The 13036-nt window shown below is 38.7% G+C and overlaps 1 protein-coding gene across 1 annotated transcript; it reads right to left on the reverse strand.

Moving 5' to 3' along the window:
• Window positions 1-8018: 8018 nt before the first annotated feature.
• Window positions 8019-12821, reverse strand: LOC114390748 (disease resistance-like protein DSC1). Its single transcript, XM_028351625.1, has 6 exons — window positions 12764-12821; window positions 12546-12590; window positions 11544-12137; window positions 10059-11151; window positions 9644-9958; window positions 8019-9366 (listed from the first exon to the last, which is right to left on the reverse strand). The coding sequence occupies exons 3-6, from the start codon at window positions 12107-12109 to the stop codon at window positions 8176-8178; spliced, it is 3165 nt and encodes a 1054-aa protein (XP_028207426.1). The 5' UTR covers window positions 12110-12137; window positions 12546-12590; window positions 12764-12821; the 3' UTR covers window positions 8019-8175.
• Between the last annotated feature and the right edge of the window lie 215 nt (window positions 12822-13036).

Raw genomic sequence — 13036 nt, forward strand, 5'->3', positions numbered from 1 at the left:
GGTGTCCCTGTCAGAAACTAAGCTGTGTGGAAGACCATGAATCTTCCCTACGATGTCCATGAATAAGGAAGCTACTGTATGTGCAGTGTGGGAGGGAGGTAGCATGCCCATATGGATGCCCTTAGAGAATCGATCTACCACTACCAAAATAACTGAGTTGCCATGGTAAGGAGGGAGACCGGTGATGAAGTCAATCGAAAGATCCTCCCAAGGACAGTGAGGTACAGGGAGAGGACATAACAGGTCCGCCATTCTTTTGGTTTCGTATTTGGTTTGCTAACATTCAAGGCATTGAGCAACAAATTGGGTCACATCGTCACGGAGACCAGGCCAAAAGAAATTTTCTGACACCCGAACTATCGTTTTTGCAACTCCCATGTGTCCTCCCGTCGGGGTGGAGTGGTATTCAGTTAACAGGGTGGGGATCATTGGTAGGCCGCGAGTTAACCAAATGTGTCCTTTGTGAATGATTAAGTTATGGACAATCTCGGAGTTTGGGTGTAATTCCGGCGAACTGTTGATGGCCTGCCGGTATTGTAAGTAATATTGGCAATCTTCGAGCTGACGACAGAGCTTGTCAATGAAGGTGAGGCAAGGGACTGAGAGCGTCAACAATGTCGAGGTGTCCTGTTTTGGGAGCCTGGATAGAGCATCTGCTGCTAGATTGCAGTTGCTGGCACGATAATGAATCTGATAATCGTACCCCATTAAACGTGCCAGGTACTTGTGTTGCTCTGGGGTCTGAACGACCTGCGTGAGGAGTTCCTTGAGACTCCGGTGGTCGATAACAATGGTGAAACGATGACCCAATAAGTGTTGGCGTCATTTCTTAACGGCAGAGGTAATCACGAAGAGTTCGTGCACATAAGTGGACGCCTGCAACAGTCTCAGGCTCAACGGCTTGCTAAAAAAAGTAATTGGATGTCCCCTCTTCGACAGAACTGCACCCATGCCCACCCCTGAATCTTTCGTTTCCACCGTGAAAGGCAGCTCGAAGTTTGGTAGGGCAAGGACTGGAGCATCAGACAAGGCTTGCTTCAACTGTTCAAATGTTGTTTGCGCCTCCGTGGTCCACTGAAAATGGTCAAGGGTAGTGAGCTTGACCAAGGGTGCTACAATAGTGGCATATCCCTTGATAAAGTGGCGGTAGAACCCCGCGAGGCCCAAGAAGCTACGCACGGCCTTCGTGGATTTTGGAACAGGCCAATGCTGGATCACGACCACCTTGGCATCCACTGACTGCACCCCTTGATGCGACACCACATGCCCAAGGTATTCCACCTGAGGTTGGGCAAAGAAGAACTTGGTTAGCTTTAAGACAAAATGGTTGTCAAGTAATACCTGAAAGGTTGTTTCAAGGCGAAAGAGGTGTTCTTCGAAGGTGCCACTATAGATCAAAATATCATCGAAGAAGACGATGATAAAACGACGAAGGTAGGGCCTGAATAGGGTGTTTATCGTAGCTTGAAATGAGGAAGGGGCGCTGCGAGTCTAAAAGGCATTACTCCAAACTCATAGTGGCCATGATGAGTTCGAAAGGCCGTCTTCGGAATGTCGTCAGAATGCATTCTGATTTGGTGGTAGCCTTGGAGCAAGTCCAGCTTCGAGAATTAACGGGCTCCACCGAGCTCATCCAAGAGCTCGTCTATAGTTTGGATGGGAAACCTGTCGCGGACGGTGAGGGCATTGAAGGCCCTATAGTTAACGCAAAACCTTCATGATCCATCGTGCTTTTTGACTAATAGTACTGGGAATGAGAACGGGCTATGGCTAGTGTTAGCTCTTTGGCAAGTGTACCAAATCGCTCGTAGTAATAATTTCTCGGTAAGCCGAGTGTCGTACCACAGGGATTTTGTTGCACTTATGTGAAGTACTTTTTAGTTTGTAAATTGTAAATTTAGTAAATATAATCTAAATCTAGCAAGGGATAAGAAATTTAAAATTTAAAATAAAAGATAAAGATAATAGATAAGATAAAAGAAATTTGAAATTTAAAATAAAAGATAAAGATAATAGATAAGATAAGATAAAAGATTTAAAGATAAGATTAGAAGATAAAATATTAAATTGCGATAAAGATAACTACTTCTACGAAATTCAAATAAATAAAATCTAAATCTACTAAATCTAAATACTTACTCCTAAAACCCAACAGTAAAATAAGGAATAACTACTTCTAAGGAAAACCAACAATGAAAATAGGAAATAAAACCTATATATTAAAATCGCTAAAACCTGACAAGTCTAATTAGCCCAGATATATGGATTCTGGATTTGTCTGTTATCAATACCAGTGAACTAATTCTGCCCCACATCTATCCATTTACTTGTCCCTGATGCCTCATGATGACAAGCCTACCTTAATTACCTATCTTCCAAATGCCCTTTGCGAAGACTCAATAACTAAGATGCATTAGGATTACATTCTAGATGTTTGCTAAAGCATGGGCATTGAGGCATTAAGTCATGCTGACCCAATGATTTCTTTCTTTTATTGTTCTATTAAGCGTTACCCTCTCCCGAGTGGCCTAACCCTTAAAACCGATTCACGCATTCATTCCTTATCCCTAATTAGGCTTTACCCTCTCCCGAGTGGCCTAAAGACTAACAGGAAACAAAGTCCGAGATGCAGAATAAGCAAGAAAGAAAAGCAGATAAAAGATACTGGAAGAAAAAACCCTCTAAAAGATAACCCGATAATTTCCTCCTTTTAGTGTTCTCTTAAGCGTTACCCTCTTCCGAGTGGCCTATCCCTTAAAACAGATTCAAGTATTCATTCCTTACCCCTAATTAGGTTTTACCCTCTCCCGAGTGGACTAAACCCTAACAGAAAGCAAGTTCAGAGATACAGGATGTAAAAAGAAAGAACGGTAAATAAATAAAGAACCTGGAGGGAATTCCTCTTTTTATTGATAACTCTTGCAATGCTCCATACATCATTGGCTTTTTAGGCCTGCCAGGTCCTAGCTAGGGGATTAGCCACTCATGGTCATGAGGGCTTTACAATGAGAGGAGGGGTGAAAGAAAGAAATAGGAATATAAGAAAAGGAAAAGGAGAGAACTGAGTGCCAGAGGTCTGAAAACTGAGCTCCTAGGAAGTGTGTTCTTTTTCCTAGGCTGACCCTCTTATTTATAGGTGCAAACTTGGGCTTGGGCCTTTTTCTTATTTTCTTCTTCTTTTTTTCCTTTATTTCTGCTCCTTTTTGCTTGTTGTACCTCCTTTTCCACATCTGCAATCAAAATTCAAAATTAATTAAATCTTTCCAAATTAAAGCATAAATAACTGCTAAATAATTAATTCTAAGTTAATTTTAGACCGATTTTCCACTATTAATTCACTATTATTTAGAAGTTATCAGCTAGGCTGTATGAGGCCTTTTTGGAGCATGGATTCCACCTGAGTCTTAATTTCTCGCTTCTGATAATGAGGATAACGATAAGGCTTCACATTCACCGGGGCAGTGTTGGGTAGAAGATGAATGTGGTGGTCGGTGTCCCTCGACGGAGGAAGGTGGTGTGGGGTTTTGGAATAATAGGCTGAATTTGTGGAGTAAGGCTTGAATTGGTTGAGGAAGGTCGTGGGTAGATGGTGGATCATCCGTGAGCACCGTGATGTGGAAGTACATGTTGTCCCTCTGTGTTCGCATACACCAACGAAGCTGTGGCACCGATATGGAACTCAGAGTAGACTATGTATCGCCCTTCAGCTCCACAAAGCGGCCATCATGAAAGAACTTCATAGTTAAGGAATTGTAGTCCGTGAGGACAGGGCCAAGCGCCTTGAGCCACTGCACGCCAAGGACAGCGTTGGCGCCTGATATCGGTAAGACATGCAAGTCAACAATGAATTTGGTCTCCTGAATTTCCACTAAAATTGCTTCATAGACGCACGTGCACTCCAGCTGTTGTCCGTTTCCAACCATCACCCTCAACGGAGTAGTGGGGCAAGGAGAAAGACCAAGGCGGGTTACCAGGTGTTGTTGGATGAAGTTATAGGTGCTTCCTTCGTCCACCAGGAGCACCACCGCCTGACCGCCAACAAGGCCCAAGAACCTTAGCGTCTCTGGAGCCACATGGCCCGCTAAGCAATTAAAACTGATTTGGGTCGGGTACGGGTCCATTGGGTCGAGCGGTTCAGGGAGCGGGTCATATGCTTCTATATGAGGCAGAGAGGGGTTGTCGTCCTTAGTGATGAGAAGAAAAGCCCTAGAGGCGCAGCGATGCCCTCTATGGAACTTATCGTCACAGTTGAACCAAAGCCCGCGCTCCCTGCGCGAGGCTATCTCCTCTTGCGGCAAGCGTTTGACGGTGGGTGGCATTGGGCGACCAGGAGGTGGAGGAAGAGAGGTGTGTGGAGGTGGTGGAGGCGCGCGAGGAGGTGGAGGAAAAGGTGATAGCGGCTGAGGTGGTGCTCGACTCCGTGGTGTCGATCGAGTATCGAGGATCTTCTCCTCTTGAAGTCGAGCTAGGCCCGCAGCTTGAACCAAGGTTAAAGGCTGGTGGGCTTGGACTTCGTGACGAATTTCTGGCGTCAGCCCCGATATGAAGCAGCTGAGGAGAAACGGCGCAGGGAGGCCAATAATCCTATTGGCGAGGTCCTCGAACTCAAAAAGGTATTGTGCAACTGTCCCTCTCTGTGTCAACTTCAACAGCGCTTCGGTAGGGTCCTCGTACTGGGTGTGGGCAAAACGGGTCTGAAGTGCCTGGAGGAAGACCGGCCACAACGTGAATTGACCGTTGCCGGTCATCCATTGAAACCAGGCCAACGCCCTGCCATCCATGTAAAATGAGGCCACCGTCAAATGCTCAGGTTTAGGAGTACCGTGGTACTCAAAGAACTGATTAATTTTAAAAATCCAACCTAGAGGGTCAGATCCATCAAAACGAGGCACCTCTAATTTGATTCTGTGGTTTGATGCAGGTTGTGGGGGTGTTGGTGGTGGTAGGGAAGCAAAAGGTTGATGAGGTGGAAGGAAGGGGGGAAGACGGCTGAGGAGGTCATCAATACGGAGGGTCATTGTTTGCATAGTTTCGTCGAGGGACTGTTGGTGGTGGGTGAGACAGAGGATGGCTTCCTTGAGGTCATCAGAATTGTTGGAAGGATGTGAAGTGTCAGCCATAGGAGGGTGCAACGAGAGCACCAAAATGATAAAAGAATTGTGAGCATTGGTTTTCGAGGAACCAGGGACCTCCAAGGAAAAAGATAAGTAGAGAGAAAAACTGATATTTAATTGATGATGCTGAATTATTACATAGTATTATTTATACTGATTTTCTCACTTAACAAAATTTGTCCTTTTGTGTACAAAGAATATCAGGAATTTGTTGTGCTTGTCCCCCTGCTATACTACCAGCATCATTCTATCCGATTTGTTGCCCCAGCTTATCATACGAAATCTTTAAGGTATGTAGGCCTTGTAATTGCTCTTTTGGTCCTGCTTTCTAATTGCACCCCTGTTGTTGTTGCCTTCTTGCTTAGTGTGTTCTCCCCTGTGTCTGTCATTGCTTCTGCTGTGCTCTCACCCTTGTTATCACATTTTCAACGATGTGTGTATAATTTCTACTCCCCAGGGCACTATAGAAACATTCATATTTGGTGTGATTACCAATTTACCATTTAGAGGAACAAAAGAAAGCACATGTATAGAAAATTATGACTAAGAAGATATCTTTATTAAAGATATGTCTGGGGTATATATCAATACGACATTTTTTGGTGGTTCATAGTATATGGACATTTTTGGGTGGTTCATAGTATATGGGATTAAACTAAATATGTGAATGAGGTGATTGTTTTTTACTTGATTATTCCTTAGTTTGTCTTGTTTAATTTATTAACGAATCAAAGAAATAGTCACCTACCTCAATTTGACCAAAAAAATAGTAGTCACCCACCCATTTGAATATACACCAATTTGTGCATTTTTTTTTAACTAAACAGTACTTCTCATCAAATCAAATATGACTTCAATGGCCAATTTCTCTTCCTAATTAAGGAATTTGACTTTATTGAACACATGGGGATGGATTTGGAGAAAATTACAATTCAAAATGCTAGGTACGAGACAGATTGATTTGATGCTTTATACCCATATGAATCAATAACTATGAAGTGTTAGAACTCAAAACTATTTATGCACTATATGCAATTCAACCGTTATCAATGACTATATACTGAGTACACAAAGTTGAATTTTGAACAGTCTTGAAAATAAAAGTAACCATGAAGCTCCCATTTATTCAATAAAATCATCTCAATGTAACATGCCTGATTGAGAGTTTGAGACAACAATCGAAATGGACATATTAATTGACAGCAATAAAAGTTAATTAGCATTGGCTTCATTAATGGTTTCGCTTGCTTAATAGAGTTTATGGTAGCTAATCGGTAGGGTTTCGTTTTTCTTAGACTGATAATGCTTCGTCAAAAGGTATGTGTTGAGTAGATTATTTGAAGATCTTATTTCTAAATTTTTAGGTTTTAGTTCATTTCATGGATCTCAATTTCTCTATGTTCGGTGTTTGATTATCATATCCACTTCATTGTCAATAATTTGTCAATGACATAAAGTGAGGAAGTAAAGTATAGAGTCGCAATCTTTAGAGATCAAATATATCTTTTTATTGTTAAGTTCTTTGATGACAATTCATAAAAGTATCTTTGTATTGTTAAGTTCTTGTGGCGGCTTCGGCCCAGGAATCTTTGTGCTTTGAGAGGGCTTCTGTATAAATTGGTGGCGTCTAACGAATGTTTAGAAGGAAAGGTTCATGATTAAAGGACTTGCATATATAGTATGTTGTCAATGAATTCATGAGCTAAAAATATTAAATATTTTAAGCACGATCACAGTCCAGCCAAAGAATAAGCTTATCGCATTTATTAACCATTTCTTCAAAATATGCCTTGATAATTATCCTTTCCCTACAGTTATTAACAGCATAACAAAAGAAAGATTAGACAAAAAAATGCTCATTAATATGACCTACACTATAACTTCATGAGCCGATGTGCATTGTAAAAAATGGTGCATCAACACCGTGCTTCTACTTCTTGTAATAAGGATGGAAATCAGTCTTCGGGATAAACATCATCTCCCACTCTTACCTCTTACCAGCAACAGTAAACTCGAACTCAAAGATATCTATTTCGGGAGAAAAACCCTTCCGTTTTTTCTTTTGCAGTTTTGCATTTCCACTAATGGACACTCCAAGCCAACTTGTTTCAGTGTAAATCTGTATTTCTCGATTAGCACTTTTCTTTAATAGCAACCCATGCCACATTGTCTTCTTGTTTAGATCCATTGGAGTATTAACAGGTTTGCATCCAAGCATATATTCTTGTTTCACAAAGAATGTATTTCCTCTAGGAGACGACAATTCCCGCCTTAAACTGGTAGACGAAGTAGATCAAATATTTGTGTGTATACTGGACCCAAATGACCAATTAAATCAAAGTACAAGAAAACTATCAGAAGCGCTTCTGATTTCTGACCAATTAAGCATGCTAAACCATGGAGGTTAATTTAATTATCTGGTTTCTGTCACGGTGTCCAGCCAATTAAACGTTTCAAATTAAAAGGACCCGGTATTATCATATGATGATTTTTTCTCTCCACATGGCTTAGATTTGAGCTTGTTGCAGATATTGAGTCCAGTTCTTTATGTTAGGAGTGATTTAAGGAGCATTGACTTCATTCAATTGTTTGAGGTTGGAGTTACATCATTATCTTTTTTTTATTATTTTACCTGTACTGAGTTATTGCATTTCTGGCTATATCAGGCTAGTTTTAGCTTAAAAAAAGTTCTGTGAAAAAAAAAACTTAGGTGAAAAATGACAGATATACAATTAAAATGAATCATAAACATTAAATATTACATATTAGATTTAAATATATTTTTTATTCTTAATAAATATCTCGCGTGTTATAGAACAGAATTTTCATCACTAGAATACCTTTTTCTTTTAGTGAAGTATGATATTTTTCGATTCAAAGTTAATGAGTAATCTTTGGAAGTAGTAAGATTCATTTGAGAGATTTATCTTTCCCAATAAATATTTTTTCTTACACACAAATCAAAAATCAAATTCATTATTGCATGTTTAAGAGATAAGATTATCTGACTCATGAGGGAAATATTACTATAAACCAATTCATCTTTATTCTTTCTTCCCTCTCACCCATTCCACACGGAAACAGGGTAGACGTCAGAATTTTCCTTTGAACTACTATAAACCAATTCTTCTATTTGAGGAAAACTGTTGATTGTGCTGACCCCAAACCCTCTAATTTGCAACGGTACGTATTGTGATGTGAGCGTTTGTGATGCGACTGTAACCTTAATTTTCAACATTGGATGATGTTTGGCACGACTATTCAGAAAGTGAGAACATGCTTGGTCGTACATTAGATACACATGATTCGATTTAATACCATGATGTGGTCTTTCCAAGTACACAATGATACTGTTACCTTCTTCACCTTCAGCCCCAGTGGTGATTTTGAGTTTCAAATTGGAACCCCCATAGGGGACTTCTGGAACAATAAAGCCAAAAATGAAGCCCAAGTGAGAGGAATGTGGAGCAATAGTTACATAATCATCATCATAACCATGTCTTGTCTTATGGTCCAACCATTGCGGAACATCACTTCCCGGATACACGTATGTACCTTGAGCATCACGAAATGTAGATAAATGTTGGTGTGCAAATTTCACCATGTTAATTTGCGCATTCATCTCAATGGCCATGAGAGAATATTCATCCAATTGCAAGCAGTTCCAGAAGCAAACTTTTTTCTTATTTTCCTTCCTTTGTTGAGGAATAGAAGGGAACATTACAGTCTCCAATGACACGCATTCGCGGACATCTAGTGTTTCAAGTGATGGGGGAAGCTCTGGTAGAGTCCGAAGCCCCGCGCAATATCGAAGATCTAGATGTCGCAGCCTTGTAAGATGCTTGATGCTTGTTGGCAAGGTCTCGATATAAGTGTATGCTAGACGTAGCATCTTAAGCATGCTTTGAGATCCAATAGATAAAGGCAATTGTTTGATACTAGTTAGTTCTAAATTCAACTTTACCAGATTCTTTGAGATCACAGAGAAATCCTTTAGTTCTAAGCAGCCATGAAGGGAGAGATAGCGAAGGGATTGCATATGGATATTGCTTCGAAGGCTTGTAAGGGAAGTGCATCCACCTAAATCCAATTTCTCAAGCTTTTTGAGAGAGAAAACTGATGGATGCACTCTAGTCAACCCTACACAGAATCGGAGACCTATTATTTCAAGATTTGTGGCCGTTGATAAGTCTGGCAGCTCCTTTACATGTGCTGATGAATGCAGTTTAAGGACCTTTAAATTCACAAGATCCTGCGGCAATTAAAACATCGCATGAGCTAATGTTAATTTTCGATTAGGCATAAATATGTCCTTTTAGATTTTTGAGGTAGGTTTGTCTCTGGTCCTTTAATTTGGAAAAATCTTATCTTAGTGCCTCTCTATAAACGTTCTATGCTAAAACTCCAACCATGTAAGGGAAGTCAAGTCTCTAATGACATTTAGACAGAAAGACTAAAATAGGTTTTATTTTTATTTTTTTCAAATTATAGAGATTAAAAAGATCCTATATAAGAGATATAATATTTACCGGTACTTTTAGCCAAAGTTTTTTCACACGGCTATATGGCAAGTGCAACTCAACAAGATTTTCTGCAGAAAACTTTGAAGGCAAAGATTCCAAGGGGTAATGCGTCCACCTAAGATATCTTAGTTCATTTGGCAAAGATTCAAGCCCTTGAGAAAGATACAAGCCCCATGGATCCTGGAGGAAAGTACTGCTGGACCATACACTATAAAAATTTAGAAAATGGAGCTTGTTCATCTTAGTAAATACTTGAGGGTTTAATCGCAATTGCTTCATTCTCAACAAGTTGACGACTATGCTTCTGATAGCCTCGTTACCCTGCAAGCAAAGAAAATTTATAAACATCACTATAAGCTACTTTTCCTAAAACCAAAAAAAAAAAAAAGTCAATTCTTCTATTTGTTATTCTATGTTTTACCTTGTTGTATTTTAGTACTTGATAGACATCATCAGGATCAAATAGTCGAATTTGGCTTCTAGGGTCTTCAATAGATTCCTGGGGAGCAATCTGCCAAGCAGTTTCTTTTATAATGTCATGCATTGATACCATATTTTCTTTAGAAATACTGATAAGAGCTTTATCCTTCAATCTTTCTAATCCCGAAGCCACTGAATAATCATGATCTTTCAATAAAAGTTTTATCCTCTTAACTTCTAGACGCAGCCCATAGAAAAAACATGCAATATCCATAAGTATCTTCTTTTCATCCTGATCAAGATCATTATAACTCAATTTAATAATATCATGAACCTTTTTGGTTTGCACATTTTGTCCTTCTAATTGGCTTTCCCATATCTCTTTCTCTTTTCCATGAAGACGGTGACCCAAAAGTTTAAGAACAAACGGAATGCCTTTGGCATAATCGACAACTTTCTTTGATAGCTCATAGTACTCTATTTCAGGATGTTTTTGCTTAAAGACGTTCAAATTGAAAAGCCATAAAGATTCATCAAAGTTTAATGGCTCAACCTCGTATATATTAGCAAACTCATTAGCAAGCACCTGTCTATCTCTAGTTGTCACGATTATTCTACTACCCGGTCCAAACCAATCTGTTCTAGCTAAAGTTTCTAGTTGCTCTGAGTCATTGACATCATCAAGAATGATAAGAACCTTCATACGATGAAGCCTTCTCTCAACATATTGAGGCAATCCATTAGGTGTGTCAATTTTCAAATATTCCTCTCCTAATAATGTTGAAAAAAGATTTTTCTTTAATGAGATTATTCCATGTCTTCCTGACTCTTCCCTTATGTTAGCCAAAAAACAGCAACCTTCATATTCAAAACAGAGTTTATTATAAACTTCTTGTGCAATGGTTGTCTTACCAATACCACCTATGCCCCAGATTCCAATAATACGAACATCCGCGGCTTCTAATTGCAGCAATGATTCTACATGTACAATTCGTTTACCAACTCCAACAAGCCCTTTGGAGTTAACTTGGTGCGCATGATTCAACCTCATCCACACACATTTAACTATCTCTTTGACAAGCTCAGCTTCATCCCTATGCAACAAAAAAGAAGTAAAGATGTATAAATATAAAGGACACACTATAATTAGAGAGAGAAATATAAAAGAAGCCGATGTACTGATCATTTTGAATAGTTTTTAATTGGGTAACATATGTGATAACGGTAAGACAACCATTACACAGGGATAATGAGAAAATAAAACTAACTATATATGCAACAAAACACTTAAGTGTGCATTTCTCCTATTAAATATAGAGGAAGAAAATAGAATTTACTGATAATGAGAATAGTTGAATAGAATTTATTCAAGGCTTTATACAGGCTACTAAACTAATTCAAGCAAACTATATCTCGAAGTCTAATATCTAGTATGCATATATATAGCCAGATAATATTGAACATTTATTGGGGGCAGAAAACTTACCCAAAAGTTGATGAATGGAATCCTGATAGGTTAGCAGATTCATTCAAAGCAGATCTCCAAGTTTGTATAGTAGTCAAACTAAATTTTCCTTCATGTTTAGCAAAGGCATCTCCATAAGTCCCCTTTTGATGTCGTACATCTGAAGGATCTACTTTATAGAAAACAGGCACTACAATTTGTCCATCCCTTTTTCTGCACTCAACAATTTTCACAAGTTCTAACAGACACCAACGTGAAGAAGCATAATTTTGTGAAAATATAATCAATGAAATCAATGATCCATTAATGGCTCCAAGAAGTGTTTCAGACAGTTCATCTCCTTTGAGAATGTTGTGATCTACAAAGGCAGCAATATGCTTTCGAGAAAATGCCTCAATCAAATGGCTAAGGAAACCTTGGCGAATGTCTGCTCCTCTAAAGCTAACAAAGACATCGTACTTTATTTGAGGAGTGTCGTTGAGAAAAGTAAAAGATGTCACTAGATACGATGAATTATTGTCTATCCTTGCAAGCAAGAGACAAAGAAATGCAACATATTTGATTTTATGAGAAACTTGGAAAGCCATATACTCTGGATCTTTCTTGGCTCTACACCTTTACAATATAAATAAAATAAAAAATCAGACACAAGATATCTAGAAATGAATATAGAGGATAAAGAAATGGAAAGATCAAACAGGCTTCCATTTTGAATAGGAAAAATATATACACACTAATTTAGTCGCAGATTTAGGTGATAGAAACAGAAATAAAACTTGCTCTTAAATTAAGTATTTATTTCTTAGAGTTTAATGGTGATGCACTAATAGTTTTAACACTATCATTCAATAACAAATCATTATTGATAAGACTTTTAAGATACTTTAATAACAAATCATCGGATAACAGTGTAAAATTATTTTACAGTGATAATGTATAATTTTTTTTTCTCAATTTTTTCTTGTATAGGACTAGAGCTGGTATTTATCTAAAGAATGAAAAAGATAGTCATGTAACTCCAACCTCAAGCAACTGAATGCAGCCACTGCTCCTTACTGGACTTAATACCTGCAGCAGTTATTCTCAGGCAAAATACACATTATATGACAATATATATCGGGACATTCAGAACTAGCAAAAGTGAATGATTAATTTAATTTGAAGATAACCAACCACAAAAGGAGAGGAAAGGGGGAAAGAATGAAAGGAAAAGAGAGAGATGATCTTAACTAGGATTCTACCTCAAGTCAACTCTTCCCAGCGCACAAGTTTAAAAAAGACTTGTCTTAAAGCGGACAAGTGAAAGAAATAATAAAAATGATGAGGTGCTCAACAGCTCAAGTTCCTGCCCATTATTATTTATTGAAAACTGCTGTGCCTCGATCATGATAAAATACTATTGGACCCTTTGTTGCCATTTACAATTTAAGAACATCCACTCATTTTCACTCCAATGATAAAACCCAATTTGGATTTTTAATTTACTTTTACTAAGTCTCACAACATATCTCAAA

The sequence above is a fragment of the Glycine soja genome, chromosome 16 (assembly GCF_004193775.1).
Source record: "Glycine soja cultivar W05 chromosome 16, ASM419377v2, whole genome shotgun sequence".
Lineage (NCBI taxonomy): Eukaryota > Viridiplantae > Streptophyta > Magnoliopsida > Fabales > Fabaceae > Glycine > Glycine soja.